Below are 18,919 nucleotides of genomic sequence, written 5' to 3' on the forward strand. Positions count from 1 at the left end.
TCGAAGTCTAAAGCTGCATCTTTGCCAGTGCAGAAGGCATCAGAAAGTAAGTGCAATTCCACTTTCAGGGAACTGCCAAAAATTAGTATGCAATAGTGGAAAAGGGATACAAAACTCACGTCATGATGCTCCATATGAGCCCCTTGTCCTCTAGCATATTGATACAGTTCAGGCTCCTTGATTTGGTAATTGTTTAGCGCTGAAGTTTTGAACACCAACACTCGTGAGCCATCCACTAATCAGATACGCAAGTGATCAGCATTTTACCGGCACTCCTTCAGGTGTTCCACTGATCCTGTTTTTCCTGATGTGGAGATGCCGGTGATGGACTGGGGTGGACAAATGTAAGGAATCTTACAACACCAGGTTATAGTCCAGGTTAAAATAAAATTGTTGGACTATAACCTGGTGTTGTAAGATTCCTTACACCTGTTTTTCCTGGCTGAGACCTAAATTTCCCAATAGTCTTTGGTTCCCTCCAACATAAATGGACGAGAAACTCTCTAGTGATGATTTCCAGTGACTGTTAAACCTTTGGCTGAGTATTTCATCTTGTACCAGATGCATCTGGTCTCTACCGTAGGGATCCTCAAACTATTAATTTCTGAAAAGGCATCTCAAGTGAGACAATGTCAAATGTGCAGTGCAATTCCATGAAAGGGTGCAAGCAAAGAAGTTGTAAAATGTCTTTTACACTCTTCAGGAAGCTGTTGCATGCGACTGATGATTAAACAATATGGACATATCTGATTCAAGATCTGATTGCATCTGGAACCTTGAATATGACAGAATAATTATGTTGGGGGACTGAGTGCAGATAGACGACTGGTTGAACACCCTTATACACCACAAATCCATTACGACTTCAAATCCAGACAAAATTACTGTCAAGACGACTGGTTCTTTCTTGTCTCTAGTTGTTTCCATTGCGTGCTAGCTCCTTGTCAAATAAATCATGACATTAGGATGCCTATTGCATTATGTATTGGATTTTATGACCCAGTGAATGACGCAACCACCTCCACTTGGAGTTAAAAGACTGTTACCAGCGAGGCTTCTAAATCCTTGTATCTCCAAAACCTACCCCAAGCTTCTGAGGGCTTTTACTTTTTATCACATTGGAGGGATTCTTAATAAATATATAGGAAGGCTTATTACATTTTTTAGAAAGAAAAGAAATTTTATAGTTTATAGAACCTTTCATGACACCAGGATGTCCCAAAGTGCTTCACAGCCAATGAAGTACTATGGAGCATAGTCCCACAGCTGGGAGGGGAGTTGGATTTTTTTTTTCTGCTACTTCACTGTTCCAAGAGAATTGTAGAGTTCAGACTCAGCTCAATCTCCATTAACTTGCAAGATGCACTATGTTTACCATTCTTCAAGGCCATAGCAACAAGCTAGGATGCTAATGGGTATTAAACGGGGCACAATTACGCTATTCTACCACTGCATCACTAATAATGTTGGTGCTACATACTGACTAAAACCTAAAAATAATCCTGTCTGGTTCCCAACCAAAAGTCTGCACTTTAGCCCCTTATTCCATCATTCTCCCTGGCTGGTCACTCAGAATGAACCCAACACCTCCAACATCACTTGCTTTCTGTCTTTACCTAACCCTTGCTGTTGTTAAAACTCTCATTCATATCTTATAAATGTGCAGGCATAACTTCACCAGTGCTCTCCATCCTGCACAAACTCCAACATCCAAAACTCCATTACTTGAATCCTAACCTATATGAAGTCTCAGTCATCTCTATCCTCGCTAACCTTCACTGGCTAGCTCCAAGCACGTTGATTTTAAAATATTGGACCTTGTTTACAAATCTCTACATGGATTTGCCTAACCCTGTCTCTATAACCTGTTCTGCTTCTCCATCTCCAGTCCACTATGCAAGTTTTCTCCCATCAGTCATAATGCCCTTAAAATTGAATTCTCTTCCCACACCTCTTCACCTTGATATGTTGCTTCTCATCTTCAGAAGCTGCTTCAAGACTTCGACCATTTCTTTAGTCACTTTCTTTAACTCTGTCCTAAATCTTGCTTGGTGTCTCTTTAAAGCATCTTAGGACGTTTTGCTATGTTGAAGGTGTTCTACAAGTGAAATCTACTGTAAAATATGTAGTGACCCATGTATTTAATTAGTAAATGTAAATACCCATTATGAAAATAGTATATAGTATCATAGTTACAGCACAGGAGGAGGCCACTCATGCCTGTGCTGACTCTTTGAAAGAGCTATCCAACTAGTCCCATTCACCTGCTCTTTCCCCATAGCCCTCTAAATTTTTCCCCTTCAAGTATTTATCCAATTCCCTTTTGAAAGTTACTATTGAATGTGCTTCCACCACCCTTTTAGACAGTGCATTCCAGATCATAACAACTCGCTGCCCAAAAAAATGTTTCCTCATGTTGCCTCTGGTTTTTTTTGCCGATCACCTTAAATCTGTGTCCTCTGGTTACCGACCCTTCTGCTGCTGGAAACAGTTTCTCCTTATTGACTCTATCAAAACAGTTCATGATTTTGAACACCTCTATCAAATCTCTCCTTAAAATTCCCTGTTCTAAGGAGAACGACCACAGGCTCTCCACCTAACTGAAGTTTTTGTAATGCTCTGTGCTCCCTTTTATTGAGATCTGTCACATTAAAAGATTCATTAAAACAAGTGGCTAAATATAAACCAGCAAAGCAGCCCTAGACGTCAATCAAAGGTGATTGACTGGGCGAACTCTGCACCAACCAGGTTCTGCCCCATTCATAAAATAATGGCACGGCGTCATCGCGCTCTCCTGCACGTTGATTGGTGCAATTTGGGTGTCAATCAGTGCGGGGGCGGGCGGGGGGGGGGTGATGTCATTGCCAGCTGAAGGGTAGTGCGCAGGCGCGGTGGAGAGGCGTCGGCTGAGGTTGATACTGCTGGCGAGTGACCTGGGACATGGTGAGTTAATGGGCAGGGAGCAGCAATCGGCGAGCAAAACGATCGCAGCTGGAAAACTATTTGCTTTGCATAATTAACCGAACCTCTTTATTTCTTTTTATTGCAGCGTTACTATGGCCTGGGCGGTGGTTTGCAATTAATTGGCACAAAGGGACTGTCGGATGAGAACCGGACAGGGAGATAGACAGACATGAACTTTAATAATAGGCTCGAGTCACTGGCTACAGAGCTGATATTTTAATATCGATTAATGACTTTCCCCAGGTTAAAAGCTCTTCTGAGCCACTGAAGGGATTAAAGCTGGTTGCATACCTTGGATGCCAGAAAATTAAAAGCATCAACAGTGATGCTGAACACACCCACAGTGGGCTGTGTCATCTGCTAGATTGCTTCACAAGACATTCAGAGGTTAACCAGGAGGAATATGTGTGACGGGGGTGGGTAGTGTTGGAGTAAGCTGTTCTGCTGATGGCTTACTGGGTAAATGCACTGTCAGTGTGGTGCTGAGTTTAGGCACTTTTATCGGTTCTGTTTTCAGAATAGTCAGTTCCACGCAAGGTTCTTTTGGTCTAGAGCTTTCATCAGGTGCTGCTCTCCATCAGTCCGATTGTAAGCTGCTGGGGTTTAGCCTGTGCAAAGAGTGACGCTTGATTCAACAGCAAATTCATAGGCCCACAATTCTTTGGGTCTGTCATGCTATCCTGCAGATGGGGTTGTTTATTCCAAGGAGGGCAGTCAGCTGAGGGAGAGCAGTGGCTGTGCACCTTAATGTAAAAACACCTTAACACAGGTCAGGAAGAACCAAGATTTGTTCTTTTTGCCAATTCAGCTTATTGGTTCTGATGGAGTAAATATCTGGCAGGAGGGTCGGGTAACCAGAAGACACAGAGTTAAGATAATTGGCAAAAAAGCCGAGAGAAATTTTTCTTGCTCAGCGAGTTGTTACTCAGCGCTGTAATGTGCTGCCTGAAAGGGTGGTGGAAGCAGATTCAATCGTAACTTTCAAAAGGGAAGTGGATAAATACTTAAAAAGAAAAAAAAATTGCAGGGTTATGGGGAAAGAGCGGGGGAGTGGGACTAATTGGTAGCTCTTTCAGAGAATCGGCGCAGGCACGAAGGTCGAGTGCCTCCTTTGGCCCTGTATGATTCCATGATAGCTGTCCTGAGCGTTCTTGAGCTGAGGAGAGGGAAAGACAGCTTTTTCTGATAGTTCATCAGCAGCCCTTCTGTGTGTGTGACACAGAGAGAGAGAGAATGTCAGGTGAAAAGACGACTGGCCATTTGGGTAATATATTGGTGGGCTACCAGCCCAGCGTGCAGCAGTATCTTTAGGACTTGGGGGGAGTGAGGGATAAATATGGGTTAAAAGTTTTCATTATTTTTTTAAATCCCTTCGTTGCCTTGCCCCTCCTTATTTCTGCAACCTCTTCCAGCCCTACAACCCCTGCCCCAAACTCTCCACCCCTCTGCCTCTTGTGCATCCCCCTCTCCCTTCACTCCACCGTTGGCGGCCGTGCCTTCAGCTGCCTATGCTCCACGCTCTGGAATTCCCTCCGTCTTCTCACTTCCCTTTTGTCCTTTAAAACACTCCTTAGAACCCACCTCTGTGGGCCACCCCTCCTAATATCTCCTTCATTGGTTTGATTTTTTTTTGATCGTGTGTCTGCGAAGCACTTTGGGACATTTTTCTACATTAAAAGCACTATATAAATGTTTGTGGTTGGCGTCAACAACCGTCAGTAAAGGTGCCGCGACCAGGCCGACCAAAAATAGGGGAGAACTAATCAGAACAAAAATGAATTTTTTTAAAGGAGTGTGTGGTGTCAGTGTGGAGGACGTTGAACTGAGAATTGAGAGTGAGCACTTTGCAGGAGCCTTGCTCCATCTTTCGAGCGTGGTGGAGGTCATTCAAAGAGGAGCAGCAATCAGTGGAGACTTGTGAGAATTGAACCATCTCAACCCACAGCAATAGTGCGGATGGGGGTGATGAAGGACGAGAAGAGATGCAATCCTCGGTATTCAAAATGAACAAATCAGAGCGTGCATAAGATAGTTTTTAGTAGGACTGCGGCAATTTAACGTGGTGTTATGGACAGACAGCTTGGCGGTCCAATGTGCTATGCTAGGGATGGGCCTGATGTCTTGCCAAATACTGAGGGGTGGGGGCAGGTTCGTCTCCCAGAGGGAGGGAAAATTGGAGATGGAACACCCTGAGTCTCTCTCATCGTTCAGGAGAAACTTCTTTACCCAGAGAGTGGTTAGAACTCGCTACCACAAGGAGTAGTTGAGGCGAATAGCATAGATGCATTTAAAGGAAATCTAGATAAACGCATGAGGGAGAAAAGAACAGAAGGATATGCTGATAGAGTGAGATGAAGTAGGGTGGGAGGAGGCTCGTATGGAGCTGTATCTATGCTGTAAATTCCATGTAATCGTCCTAATAGCAACTGATCGGAAGGGTCTGAGTCATCTACTCAATCTCTTATCTGGAGCCTTAGGAGAAAAATGGGGTGGGTGGGGTGGTGCTGGGGAGAATATTAAGACCCTCTCGTCAGCACCACTGCTCAGCAGTGTTAACTAGCTTACTTTTCTTCTCGTTTCAGGCTGAAGTTGAAGAAACTCTGAAGAGAATTCAGAGCCAGAAGGATGTTGTAGGAATTATTGTTGTCAATACAGAAGGTATTTTTAATTTTTTTTTGTATATAGGACTGAATCTTCCTGGTTCATCATTGCACCAATTCCTTTTAGTTAAACAAGGATTGAATATTTAATTTTCAAAACATTTAACGCTGTTTTTTCTTCCTCTGGGCTGTCATGGTGTCATTTTAGGTAATTTGTCAAAATGTTGTGAGGTGACCTCATCAGGACTGGATAACATTGGGATCTAAAATAGTACGTGATCTTATTGAGTTTTAGGGTCTACTATAACAAGCCGAGCGGGACATAAATTGAATCTTATTAAACCTTAATGTAAAGAGGTTCGAATGGAGAAAGGGAGACAGCAGTGCAGGATGGTGGAAACCAATACTGAACTCCACAGAGTCAAGTTACAGATGCTAAATATTTACAAGTGCAAATTTAGAATTAACATCTGGAAGTCTTTTGTACAAAGTGACCAACACGTGGAGCATTGGTGTTCATGGTTGTGTAGTGGTTAAGATCCTGGGCTAGGAACCCAGAGGCCGTGAGTTCGAAATCCCACCATGGCAGGTTGCACAATTGAATTCAATAAATCTGGTAATTTGTGGGTTGACACCAGATAAATGGCCATGAAATCCTCTGGGTTCTTTGGTTAAAGCCCAACCAGTTCATTAATGTCCTTCAGGGATTGGAAGGGAGGGGAACGTGCCACTCCTACACAGACTGGCCTACATGTGATTCCAATCCAACACTACGTGTTGCCTCTTAGGCCAGGAATTTCCCGATCGGTCGCGGGAAGGTCAGTAGAAACCCTTGATACACTGCGTAAATAAGATTTCTACCAAAGTTACAACAGCCGATCGAGAGAGGAAATTCCAGGTGTTAATGCCCTGCGAGGCGGCCCCACCAGACATTCAGTAGTAACACAGTTGCTTCAAGAAAAAGCCGCACCAGCTCAGAACAACGAGGGATAGGCAATCCCAAGAACAAATGCAAAGACAATGGGCTTTCGGGTAAGGTAGTGAAGACAAAAACTTTGGAATCCTTTTAAAAATTTGGGGGATCTATAGCTTTTTTTTCTGGATGGTTGGACGGGCTCCTCTCTCATCTCTATCTTGTGACAAGCCTCAGAAACAGCACAAAGGTGATGACTGTGATTGGAAGGACAATCTTTGCATTGTAAAAGTTTGTTTTATAAATCAAATGTAGGCAGAGGGTATTTTTGGACAAATATTTGAGGAAAAGGCCTTTTAGGGTCTTAACCTGGATTTTTCCTTTATAGGGTGAGAGCCCTTTTACATGTTCCATGTTGGTGTTGAACTGGTAAACAAGAGACGCTCCAAAGATATTGTTCTATGATCTCATATCTGCTTCACTTCCTCTATTGTAAACAATTTTACAACACCAAGTTATAGTCCAGCAATTTTATTTTAAATTCACAAGCTTTCGGAGGCTTCCTCCTTCCTCAGGTGAACGATGTGCATCGTTCACCTGAGGAAGGAGGAAGCCTCCGAAAGCTTGTGAATTTAAAATAAAATTGCTGGACTATAACTTGGTGTTGTAAAATTGTTTACAATTGTCAACCCCAGTCCATCACCGGCATCTCCACATCATCACTTCCTCTAGGTTGAAATGGTTATTGGTTGGGATCTTTTTAATGTAGCAATACTTTGGGCTTCCCTGATGGCGCAGTTTGGTTAAAATTGGTTTCGGTGACTTCCCCCACCCCACCAATCCCTTTTGCGGAAAGTGCATGGATGTCGGGTGAAGGCAAGGTTGCAATATTCACCCCTGTATCCACCAGGTCAAATTGCTCACTGGGGCTCATGCATGGAGATTGACCACTAGAGTGAGGTGGCAGTGTTGGTGTCTTTGTATCACGGGATAAGGCACCGCCTTCGGGAGAGATGGGAATAAGAAGGAAGAAAATTGGGATGGGGAGAAGAGATCAAGGGTGCTGCACATGGATATCATGGAGTGAAACAAAGGCCCAAATCATTGGTCGTAACTTCCCGAGCAGAACTCAACATTATTCTGAATAAGCAGCGTTTGTGACACTGGCAATGTAAACATGGTGTGATCTCCTGGACTGGTTTCGATCATCTGAGGGAGGAGGAGGTTCAGAGGAATTTTCCAGATTATTTTTTTTTCCCTGATTGGCCCTGGATTTTTTTCTCTGGTTTTATGCCTCTCCCAGGAGATTACATGGCTACGGGAGGGAGGGAGGGAAGGAAGGAAGGAGGGAGGAAGTGTTTAGTCACGATGGGCAGGATTGATGGACTAGCTGGTCTTTTGCTGCCCATCAATTTCGTACATTGATTTGATTGAAAACTGTCCTCCTCTTTCCAAGGTATTCCCATCAGGACAACCATGGATAATTCGACCACAGCTCAGTACGCCGGGCTTATCCACCAGCTGTCCATGAAAGCTAGAAGCACCATTCGGGATATTGATCCGCAGAATGACCTCACGTTCCTGAGAATCCGCTGCAAGAAAAATGAAATAATGGTTGCTCCCGGTAATGCGTCTTTTAAAGATCTGATCTTCGGGCATATTTTGAATTGCTTTCCTCCAGGATAAAAGCTCGGTTATTTATCTCTTAAATCAATGTTATCAGGTCTCCAATGGCTTGGCAGGGGAATGCGTCCCTTGGTGTGGTGCTGACCAGTGCGTACCAGGAAGCTCCAAGAATTGATTCTCAGTCTGCGTCGTGTTACCTGATCTCAGCTGGTACAGCAGTAGGGGTGCAGCAGATAGACTCAATGCCCCCTTGGAGTAAGGAGGAGAAATAAATATCAGCCAGGGTTCCCCACTCCTGATCGCTAATCGGCAAACACTGCTGGAAAGTGCTTTTGCGTGGGGGAGGCAGGATTGGGTATGAGGTCCAGTAGCCGGTCAATGTTCATTGTCCGGGCTCCCGTGAAGAATAACAATTAGGCGAGGTACCTTGAGGGTTCCCAGCACCTGTGGAACTATGGGGCAGCAGCTTTCATAAGACCCTCCGCCTCACCACCTCCCTCTTCTTTAACATCTTCCTTAAAACCTACCATCTTTGACCAAAGAGGGGAGGAAGCATTGAGGAAAAAATGACATTGTAGTGATGGGGTAGTGTGCAGGATATAACAACAGCGACTTGCATTCATATAGCGCCTTTAACGTAGAGAAACACAGAAGCGTAATCAAAAAAGGAATAACGATCCAAAGAAGGAAATATTAGGAGGGATGACTAATAATTTGGTCAAAGATGGTGTGTTTTAAGGAGGCCCTTTTAAAGGACGGGAGAGTGCTGGAGAGATTTAGGGAGGGAATTCCAGAGTGTAGGGCCTAGTCGGCTGATAGTACGGGCACCAATGATAGGGAGAAGGGGGCCATGCACAACATGCCAGAGTTTGAGGAATGATGAGTTCAGGGGGTGTTGGGGGTGTTGTAGGACTGGAGGAAGTTGCAGAAATAAAGAGGGGTGAGGTGATGAAGGGAGTTAAACACAAGGATGAGAATTTTAAATTTGAGGTGTTGGCGACCAGGAATCAGTGAGAACAGGGGTGATGGGCAAGAGGGACTTGGTACAGGATAGGATACTGGCATAGACGAGCTGAATTTTATGGAGGGTTGAGGATGGGAGACCAGCCAGGAGAGCATTGGAATAGTCGACTTTGGAGGTGACAGAAGCGCGGATGAAGATCTCGGCAGCAAATGGGCTGAGTTAGGGGCAGAGCAGTTGACGATATGAAGGTGGAAGTAGGCAGTCTTTGTGATGGAGTTTAATAGGACGCCAAAATTGCGAACAGTCTGGTTCAACCTGAGACACTGGCCAGGGAGAGGGATGGAATCAGTGGTGAGGGAACAGATTTTATGGTGGTGGCTGAATACTATGGCTTCAGTCTTACCAATGTTTAGCTGGAAGAAATTGCTGCCTGACAGCACAGAGGAGGTGGTGGAGGGATAGAATTGCATGTCAACGGCATACATGTGGAGTTGACCCCATGTCTCTTGGCAAGAACGTCCAAAGACAACATGTAGACGAGGAAGATGAGGGGGCCAGAGATAGATTTTTTTTTATTATTTGTTCATGGGATGTGGGCGTCACTGGCAAGGCCAGCATTTATTGCCCATCCCTAATTGCCCTTGAGAAGGTGGTGGTGAGCCGCCTTCTTGAACCACTGCAGTCCGTGTGGTGAAGGTTCTCCCACAGTGCTGTTAGGAAGGGAGTTCCAGGTTTTTGACCCTGCGACGATGAAGGAACGGCGATATATTTCCAAGTCGGGATGGTGTGTGACTTGGAGGGGAACGTGCAGGTGGTGGTGTTCCCATGTGCCTGCTGCCCTTGTCCTTCTAGGTTGTAGAGGTCGCGGGTTTGGGAGGTGCTGTCGATTAAGCCTTGGCGAGTTGCTGCAGTGCATCCTGTGGATGGTACACACTGCAGCCACAGTGCGCCGGTGGTGAAGGGAGTGAATGTTTAGGGTGGTGGATGGGGTGCCAATCAAGCGGGCTGCTTTGTCCTGGATGGTGTCGAGCTTCTTGAGTGTTGTTGGAGCTGCACTCATCCAGGCAAGTGGAGAGTATTCCATCACACTCCTAACTTGTGCCTCGTAGATGGTGGAAAGGCTTTGGGGAGTCAGGAGGTGAGTCACTCGCCGCAGAATACCCAGCCTCTGACCTGCTCTTGTAGCCGCAGTATTTAGATCCTTGGGGACCCATGAAATAACGGCAAGGGGATTGGAAGAGAAGCCATTGCTGGAGATACTATATCTACAATCGGATAGGTAAGAGTGGAACCAAGTGGGGGCAATGCCACCGAGCTAGGCATTGGAGGAGGATGGCGTGGCCAACTGTATCAATGGCTGTGGAAAGGTTGAAGAGGATGAGAAGGGATAGTGCACCATGGTCACGGTCACAGGCACAGTGTCGTTCGCGACTTTGGTTAGGGCCGCTACGTTGCTGTTTGTGGGATGGAAACCTGATTGGAGGGATTCAGACGGATTTGCGGGAAAGATGGGCACAGATTTGGGATTTGATGACCATCTGGATAAATCGAGTCTTACTGGACCAAACTTTCATCCAGAGTGCATGTTATCAGCAGTTCTCACTCATAAAGCACTAGAGCAACAAAGGAATGGAATGATCTGCAGCCCACTTCCACACTCTCCGAGCCGAGATCTTGCATTATTTTTGAATTGCCTGTCAAGATGAACATTCTACTAATTTGTGTATTTTTTTTTGCTCCCGGACAGACAAGGAATATTTACTGATTGTCATCCAGAATCCCAGTGAATGCTCTCTCTAATGTCACCACGGACAATCTTTTGACCGGTTTCGAGCCCACAGGAACCGCTCATTTACGTGACAGTGATTCGAAGCGCTGAATTCTTCGCATGCCCTGCTCCAACCACCACCACCACCACACTCGCTGTTGCATAACTCCTGTGCTTCCGTGATGTTTTTCCTGAAACAAGTGACTGGGGCCTGTCTCTTCTGCGAGTGGTTGAATGAGTCCATTGTGCATCGCCTGGCACTTTGCTGCTAGTAACTGGTCATGCGTTTGCTCATTTATGCTTAATGTCTTTTACCAATCGAGTCTTAAAGAGAAGCTGTCTCCATTTTTATTGGCCAGCTCCAGCTGAATTTTAAACATTTACCTGTCGGTATTGAAATTAATTACTCGCACAGCTTTTTCTTTGGGAAAATTAGAACTAATTCCCAGCCTAGGTTGCACGTAATGGTCTCCTTATTAAAAATTATACTGCTTTAAATCATAAATATATAACCAGTTTTATTTTCACATTCACATGGGGTTGGGTTAAAATCATAACTAAAGTATTTGGGTAGAGGTAGGAGAAGTGCAATGAACTCATAAAACGAAGAATGATATTTTTGGATTGGAACACGCTAGGGTTGCCAACCCTCCAGGATTGCCCTGGAGTCCCCTGGAATTAAAGACTAATCTCCAGGACACTGCTGCGAGCAACACCCAGGAGAGAAAAAAAATCATAGGGACGTTTTTAAAAATAAATCGCTTTCTTTTTAAAATTCTCTTTAAACATCTTTGTTTACTAGTTATAAAAATATTGGACATGGGGGAAAAAAAGTTGTTTGGATGATTCCTGATTGTCAATCAGGTAACGAAGAGTCTATTTGCTTTCCGATTGGCGTGGAAAGACTAGGCACCGCAAGGATGGACATGTTCGGCAACCAATCGGGGGAGGTTGGAGGCAGGCGGTCATGTGATGAAACCTCCAGGAATGCGTCCAAGCAGAGTTGGCAACCCTAGAGCACACGGTAATTGAAATGAGTAAGCCTCAGAGTGCTAGGGATTTAACCTTTCTCCGTCTGCGAATTCTTCATTCTTCCCCAAAAAGAAATGTTCGTTGAAAAGATGCGTAACAGCGCTGTAACACATATTGGCTGCAGGAGTCATTGTTAACAGGTTGCAATGTGTTGTTTGGATATATTGGTTGGTTGGGTGGAGGGGGAAAGAGCGAGAGACGGTTGTGAAAGATTAATGTGTTTTATTGAAAATAAAATGTCTTGCTTTGACAAAGGTTAGTCCCTTGCTTATTTAACCGAACACCCTTGTTATCAGTATGTCTGCTTGAAGTACTATATTTACGCTTATGGTATGGCAGTGTTTTTTTTAACGCAAAAAACTCAGAAGTTGGGAAGTATGCAAGTTAAGAATGATTTTTTTTCCGGGGGAGGGCGACTTAAATGAAGGGTTGACCTATTGTATGTGAGTACACATGGTTTATTGCATTAACAGAATAAAATTGACGAGGTTGGTTTTGAAGTGGAGGATATGTAGGGATTGTGTAATGTATTGGAACATCAACACACCATGAAATGGAGCGATGGAACTCTGTTTCCTGCTCACCATTCCCTACACTGTTACTGCTCTCCGCTTGTCCAGATCGTCAACCTGTCTCTGTTTTCTGGCACGTCCTGTATGTCCCTCAAAACATCTGTCATCGCCCCTTCTTCAAAACAACCTATTTTTGACACTGCCGTTCTCACCAACTACCACCCCGGTCTCCACCCTTCCCCTTCTCTCTCGAGTCCTGAAGTGCGCTGTTGCCTCATGTTTATTCCCCCACCTCCCTCACCATTCCATGTTCAAGGCCATCCCTGCAGGGCTAATGCCCAGTTCACAGCCCTGAGGATCACACTGCTCTGAAACACGTATCTGCCGCCTTCCTCAACCCCAAACCTGTGCCACCCTCTTAACTGCCTGTCTGTCGTTAAGACCTGGATGAACCAGGACTTCAAAGTAAGTGTTGGCAAAATCAAAGTCTTTCCATAAGTGCATCCATACCACCGACCTCGACTCCTGTCGACCAACCCAGCTGTCACTTCCAGCTAAGTCCAAAGGTGCGGAAACTTGATGTACCCCAGGGTCTGGAGCTCCCCGCTTCCAATCGTCACCAAGTCCATTTTCCTTTAACTCCAGAACATTGCCTGCCTCTGCCCCTACCTCTCCGCTACTGAAAAGCTCATCCGCAGCTATGTTACTCCAATCACACTTCTCCGTGTTGGTCCCCTTGCCTCCACTAACTGCAACTGTACAAGACACTGCAGCACTGTTCACATCGCCCATTACTTCTGTCCTCCCCAAACCCCACCTGCTCGCTGTCCCACAGCAAATTGACTTTAAGATCCTGGTGCTTGCTTCCAAATTTGAGCCACATAAAGAGGTATCGGGACAGGTGACCAAAGGCTTGGTCAAAGAAGTAGGTTTTATGGAGCACCTTTTAAAGGAGGAGAGGGTTAGGGAGGGAATTCCAGAGCTTAGGGTCTAGGCAGCTGAAGGCAATGATGGAGCAAAGGAAATCTCGGATGCGCAAGAGGCCAGAATCGGAGGAGCACAGAGATGTCGGAGGCTTGTAGGGCTGGAGGAGGTTACAGAGATAGGGAGGGTCGAGGCCATGGAGGGATTTGAAAACAAGGATGAGAATTTTAAAATCAAGGCGTTCCTGAACCAGGAGCCGATGTAGGTCACTCGAAAAATTGTTCCAGTGTTGCGATAATCAAGAACGTTAAAAAAAAAACATAACAATTCTGTAATTTCCACCAATTTAAAAATCAGCCGGATCTGAATTTTCTTTCCCACTTTAACCTCTCGACTTTGTTCTCGGGTGCTTGATGCTGCATTCTGAGTACCTCCAGCAGAGGGGGCTCATGATCTCTACATACTTGTACATCTGTGCAGGGCAGTACACAGACATGCCAGCCGTCACCTTCTTGAGCGATAGCTGGTTTAACTTGCCCTCTTGTCAGTCATTTGAGTGGTATCAGTTGACCCTCGACGTAGCTTTGTCGCCACAGGTAAGTCCGCTTAGCTGCCTGGAGGCTTCAGTACTGGCTGTGTATGCAGGCCATGCAAAGTAGTTGGAGAATAACAGACTGGATTGCTAACAAGATAAAGCCGCTTAGAGGGTTGAACTGGCAGTCCTTCAAATTAGTCTCTGGTGATCCTCTGCTGGAGGTCAATGTTTCTGAATACAAGTTTCTAAAATGTTTAATAGAAGCTTGCAATTCACTCACTGGGCGGAGGGGTCATTTGTGTACTTCTGTCTCGAAACACTATAATTTTTCCTCAGCTGATTTTTTCCGGATGATCTGGCACATTAACGCAGCAGTCAAAGTCTGTGTTTTATTTCAAGGAACAGAAGGAGCCAGGCACCATTTTCTGCTTTGGTTGTGATATGATATCATTTTAAGAAAGAATTAACCTGCATTTGTATAGCACCTTTCACAACCTCAGGACATCCCAAAGTGCTTCACAGTCAATGAAGTATTTTTGAAGTGCAGTCACTGTTGTAGAAAAATGCAGAGCCCATATGCGCACAGCAAGGTCCCACAAACAGCAATGTGATAATTACCAGATCCTCTTTTATTTAAGTGATGTTGGTTGAGGACTAAATATTGGCCCAGGACACCAGGGAGAACTCCCCTGCTCTTTTCGAAATATTGCCATGGAATCTTTTACCTCCACCTGAGAGGGCAGACGGGGCCTCGGTTTAACGTCTCATCCAAAAGATGGCAGCTCTGACAGTGCAGCAATCCCTCAGTATTGCACTGGAGTGTTAGCCTTGATTATGTGCACAAATCTCTGGATCGGGACTTGAACCCACAACCTTCCTGCCATGGCTGACACCTCCTGGTAAATGATTATGAGGCTCGATAGAGGCGACCTGGAGAAAGTGTTTCCGTTTATGGGTCAGTCCAGAACAAGGGGGCATGAATATAAGATAGCCACTGACAGATCAAATAAAGAGTTCAGGAGGAATTTCTTTATACAGAGAGAGAGTGGGGAGAATGTGGAACTCATTGGCACATGGAGTGGTTGTGATAACATTGGTGCATTTATGGCCTCCCTCACCCACATTGATTTTGTGAAGTGTCCTTGAATAAATCTGGAACCAGCAAATTGACTCTTCATTTTAGAGACCTGACTTCAAATCCAACCCAGAGTAAAGGTCAAACATTTTGTCTCTCCATCTGGTTGTTACTGCCCTACTTGAAATAATTGTCTCCGTTGTTGACTGAGTTTGTAGTGCTTGTGGATTCACAGCATAAAACTGCCCAGGCAGTGCCATTAAATCAGTAGTCTTGCTCAGACAAGGCTACAAGTGCTTTGGTGAGCTTGAGGTTTGGATGTGTTTGTTGGGGCAGAGCAGAGTGAGTTTTTACTCTGGGTCAGGTATATATTGTCAGTAATATAGCTGAGCTGGGAATGGTTAATGCTGGCACTGACTGGGTGCCTGAAATAGAAAAATGTATTCATTTTCCCAGGTCCGACATCCACCTGGATAAACAGTAAAAAAAAATTCAGCAAAATTCTCCGTTAATTGACATTAAATGGTCAGTCTCACACAAAGGGAGCGAAATTCACCCAATGGGTAATTTCTGCGATTTCCCATTTTGTACTCGCATCAAGTTTTTATACTAATCAACAGGAGGAATTTCACCGCCAAGGAGCCTACAAGATGAGAATGGAAATGTCCCCCGATATTGGATCGTAAAGTGTCAAAACCTTGGGTTTCCCGGCAGTGAAATCCCTCAACTTGACCAGCACGCAGCTCAATCTTGTTACAAAGAAAAACTTGATGTTGTGCAAGAACACACAGACTTCTTCATGAAAGACTCTTTCTGTGGCAGCACGAGCTTGTAACTGAGGATAAATTAAGCCATGGTGGACAAGGAGCAATAATTTAAGGGGAGGAGTACTGAGGTAGACTAAAGGCATTTTTTTTAGTGCTGTCCAGGAGAATACTATTCACATGAGACCCGCGACCCAAAAGCTGATCTCCCATTTTGCTATCTCTCCTAGTTCTTCATGAGGTCCTAAAGTGGTATCTTCCATCTGTGCCTCCAGTCTCTGCTCACAGGACCCATGGAAGGGTGGGGCACTATTGGTGCCATGGTGTTCACCAGCTTTATATTACTGAGTGGCTCTAAGGGGAGGGGAGAGCTACATGCCTGCCCTCAGCAGTGCATTATTGATGTAGAAGTGCCTGTGGTTCCCAGGGTGTGCACATGAGGTCTCAGTACTTTGGCCGTGAGGGGAGCCTCATGTTTAGGGTTGCCAACTCTGGTTGAATGTTTTCCTGGAGGATTCATCACATGGCCTCCTGCCTCCAACCGCCCCGCCCCTACGCTCTCGCCATTGGTCGGCCAACACGTCCATCCTCACTGTGCACCGCCTTCCCACGGCCAATTGGAAAGCGAAAAGACTCTTCATTACCCGATTGGATGATTCTTGACTATCAATCAAAACAGCCCATTGCCAATGTTTTTTATAACTAATAAACACACGTGGTCAAAGAAAATAAAAAAAACACATTTTTTTATTGCCCCTATGATTTTTCTCCGGGGTGTTGCTCGCAGCAGTGTGCGGGAGATTAATCTTCAATTCTTGGAGACTCCAGTGCAATCCTGGAGGGTTGGCGACCCTCTACCCGTGTTGCGTCACTGCACATTCTTATCCAACAATTTTTAGTTTTCTTTCCTTCTTTAGTTCTGTCAGAACAGATATGATCATGTTATTGTCCTTATCGGCCCACCAGTGCTGGCACCTCTGCTTGTGAAGACAATAAAATGTCTTGTGACACACTTGATTAGGAGACACCGCCCCTTTAAGGCAGGTTTTTCCAGTCATGCTGGAATCAGATCACCAGTTATTGTGAGTCAGTCTCTCGGTTACTCTCAATAGTTAAAGGGGCCATGTTCACATGTCAGGAAACTGTTGGGCAGACTTGTTTGCTGAAATATCCTGCTCTGCAATCACAGATGTCCAACAGTACATTAAGCTTATGTTACAGGTGATGGCTTATCTGAGTTCTTATTTTCTCTCCAGTTTTTGCCCCTCCCCTCCGGAAGGCTCCATCTTTAACCTCTATTTCCTCTCTAGGGTCCTCCCAGTTCCAAACCAATGCTCCCTGTTCGAATCCCTCCAATCCAGCTGCCAGCCTTCTCACAACACTGAAACAGCCCTGGCCAAAGACAACACCATCCTCTGTGACTGCCATCACGGTGCATGATCTCTTTGTGTCCTTCTCAACACTTCTACCGTATTCAGTACGGTTAACCGCACCATCCTCCTCCAACGTCTCTCCGCCAGCATCCAGCTGCACTGCCCTTGCCTATCTGAACAAATCAGAGCACATCTCCAGAAATGGTGCCTCTTCCCTCCCTGGCACTGTCACCTCTGGGGTCCATCAAGGATCTGAGCCACTTCTCTTCCTTAACTGCGCTCTGGCGATATTATCCGCAGGCTTGGTGATATTATCCCAGCTTCCACACTGATGATTCCGAGCTCTATCTCTTCCCACGTCTCTCAACCCTCAACTGCCTACATACTGCCTTGCATTTATATAACACTTTTCACAACCTCACGATGACCCAAAGCGCTTTACAGAAAATAAAGTACTTTTTTTGTGAAGTAGTCACAATTGTAATGTAGGAAACACGGCACCCCAATCCGAGCACCAAAACCAGCTATGATGTAAATGGCCAGGTCAATGGGTTACTAATGTGTGAACCTTGAAAATGAATCTGGCTCTGGAGGACCATCCAGTGACGCCACTCCCGATTGCCATCAACTGACCTTGGCAGGGGAGTGCACCTGTGTGGACACTGGGTGAAGACAGGTTCAGGCTTGGTTGTGACGGCTCAGGCAGTCGAATATCCATTAACATTTAGGGGGGGATTTTTGTCTGAACCAACGCCCATAAGCGGGTGGTTCTGGGGCGGAGAATCGAGGAGTCGGGAGGCTTCCTGCCAATAAAATCGGCCACTGAGATTTTCCTCCATCCACACTGTCACCAGTGTCAGGTGCCCGCTTCATGTAAGTGATGCCAAGGGGGCAGGACTTAGGACTCCTGCTGATTTCCCTCCATTCCTGCCTCTGTATCGCCCAATGGAGGGGAAAGGCCAGAGGGGAAAGAGTGGGGAGGCAGGCTGAATGATTTATTCAGCTCAAATTAGGCCACTTCTCCCTCCCCCAACCCTCTCAAACTGTCAGCTCTTTTTTTTGACCGGGCCCATTCAAAGGCAGTAAAACATTTTTCGAGCCCAGCACTTTTAGGGGGGCTCCTGGTCCCTCTAACACGGGGCCCCACCCATTTCAGACTCAGCAGCGAGTGCCCCGCTCCAACGCCACGACGCACTCCTCTCTGGCAATGGCAGACGCCTACTGAAGAGCAGGGGGTACCATTCGAAGTCTGCCCCGCATATACTTCATTGACCCCGACTCAGGAAAGTGCACCAGAGTCACGGTGATTTTGGAAGTACAGGCAGAAGTCCGATGGCAACACCCGCCCTTAAGGAAAATCCCTCCTCCCTGTCTAGGTTCGCACGTGAAGAATGACTATTCGGGCGAGGCTACAGGAGAATTGGCAACATCCATTGAACTGTACCGTACCGTACCTGTCATGAGTCAATGCCTTCAGGAGGGAAGGAAAATGGATGGGGAAATCCCAATTGTCCTACTGTTCCTTTTGCGATAATGATCAGCTTCGGCAAGAATGATTGTGATTAAGAAGTTATTGCAGGTCATGGGTATAACATGACAGATATTAAAGCAGAAAGGCTTCCAGTGCATTTCCTTACATTGCTACGTAACACGGTGCGTGTTTCTGTCTCATGGATGCTGATGGTATTTGTGTACCTCACCCAGAAGGGCCCATGTGTCAGCCTAGGGAGTGAGTACAGACGAGCCTGATCCTGCCCTCTCCCAGCAAGAGTCAGCAACTTGGGACAGGGAGAAAATTGGACAGGGGAAAAGATTCTGACTGGTGTTGGAGGCCCTTCCCTCTGTGCTGAAGACAGCTTTATCCTGAGT

The 18,919-nt window shown here is 45.7% G+C and overlaps 1 protein-coding gene and 1 long non-coding RNA gene across 4 annotated transcripts in view; both read left to right on the forward strand.

Moving 5' to 3' along the window:
* The first annotated feature begins 2,867 nt into the window (after positions 1–2,867).
* Positions 2,868–12,121, forward strand: LOC137335132 (dynein light chain roadblock-type 2-like). Of its 3 annotated transcripts, none has more exons than XM_068000258.1 (4): positions 2,868–2,943; positions 5,547–5,622; positions 7,934–8,101; positions 10,815–12,121. In XM_068000258.1, exons 1-4 carry the CDS (start codon positions 2,941–2,943, stop codon positions 10,865–10,867), a joined length of 300 nt encoding a protein of 99 aa, XP_067856359.1. In that variant the 5' UTR covers positions 2,868–2,940; the 3' UTR covers positions 10,868–12,121. The 3 variants fall into 3 exon arrangements, with proteins under 3 accessions (XP_067856359.1, XP_067856358.1, XP_067856357.1); XM_068000257.1 differs by lacking the exon at positions 2,868–2,943 and adding an exon at positions 3,372–3,423; XM_068000256.1 differs by lacking the exon at positions 2,868–2,943 and adding an exon at positions 4,764–4,958.
* A 1,666-nt stretch (positions 12,122–13,787) lies between these two features.
* The window catches only part of LOC137335420 (uncharacterized), a 34,389-nt gene continuing 29,257 nt past the window's right edge, over positions 13,788–18,919 (forward strand). The window contains exon 1 of the long non-coding RNA XR_010966407.1: positions 13,788–13,899. This is a non-coding gene — a long non-coding RNA (uncharacterized lncRNA). The remainder of the gene's footprint in view (positions 13,900–18,919) is intronic.

The sequence above is a fragment of the Heptranchias perlo genome, chromosome 19 (assembly GCF_035084215.1).
Source record: "Heptranchias perlo isolate sHepPer1 chromosome 19, sHepPer1.hap1, whole genome shotgun sequence".
Lineage (NCBI taxonomy): Eukaryota > Metazoa > Chordata > Chondrichthyes > Hexanchiformes > Hexanchidae > Heptranchias > Heptranchias perlo.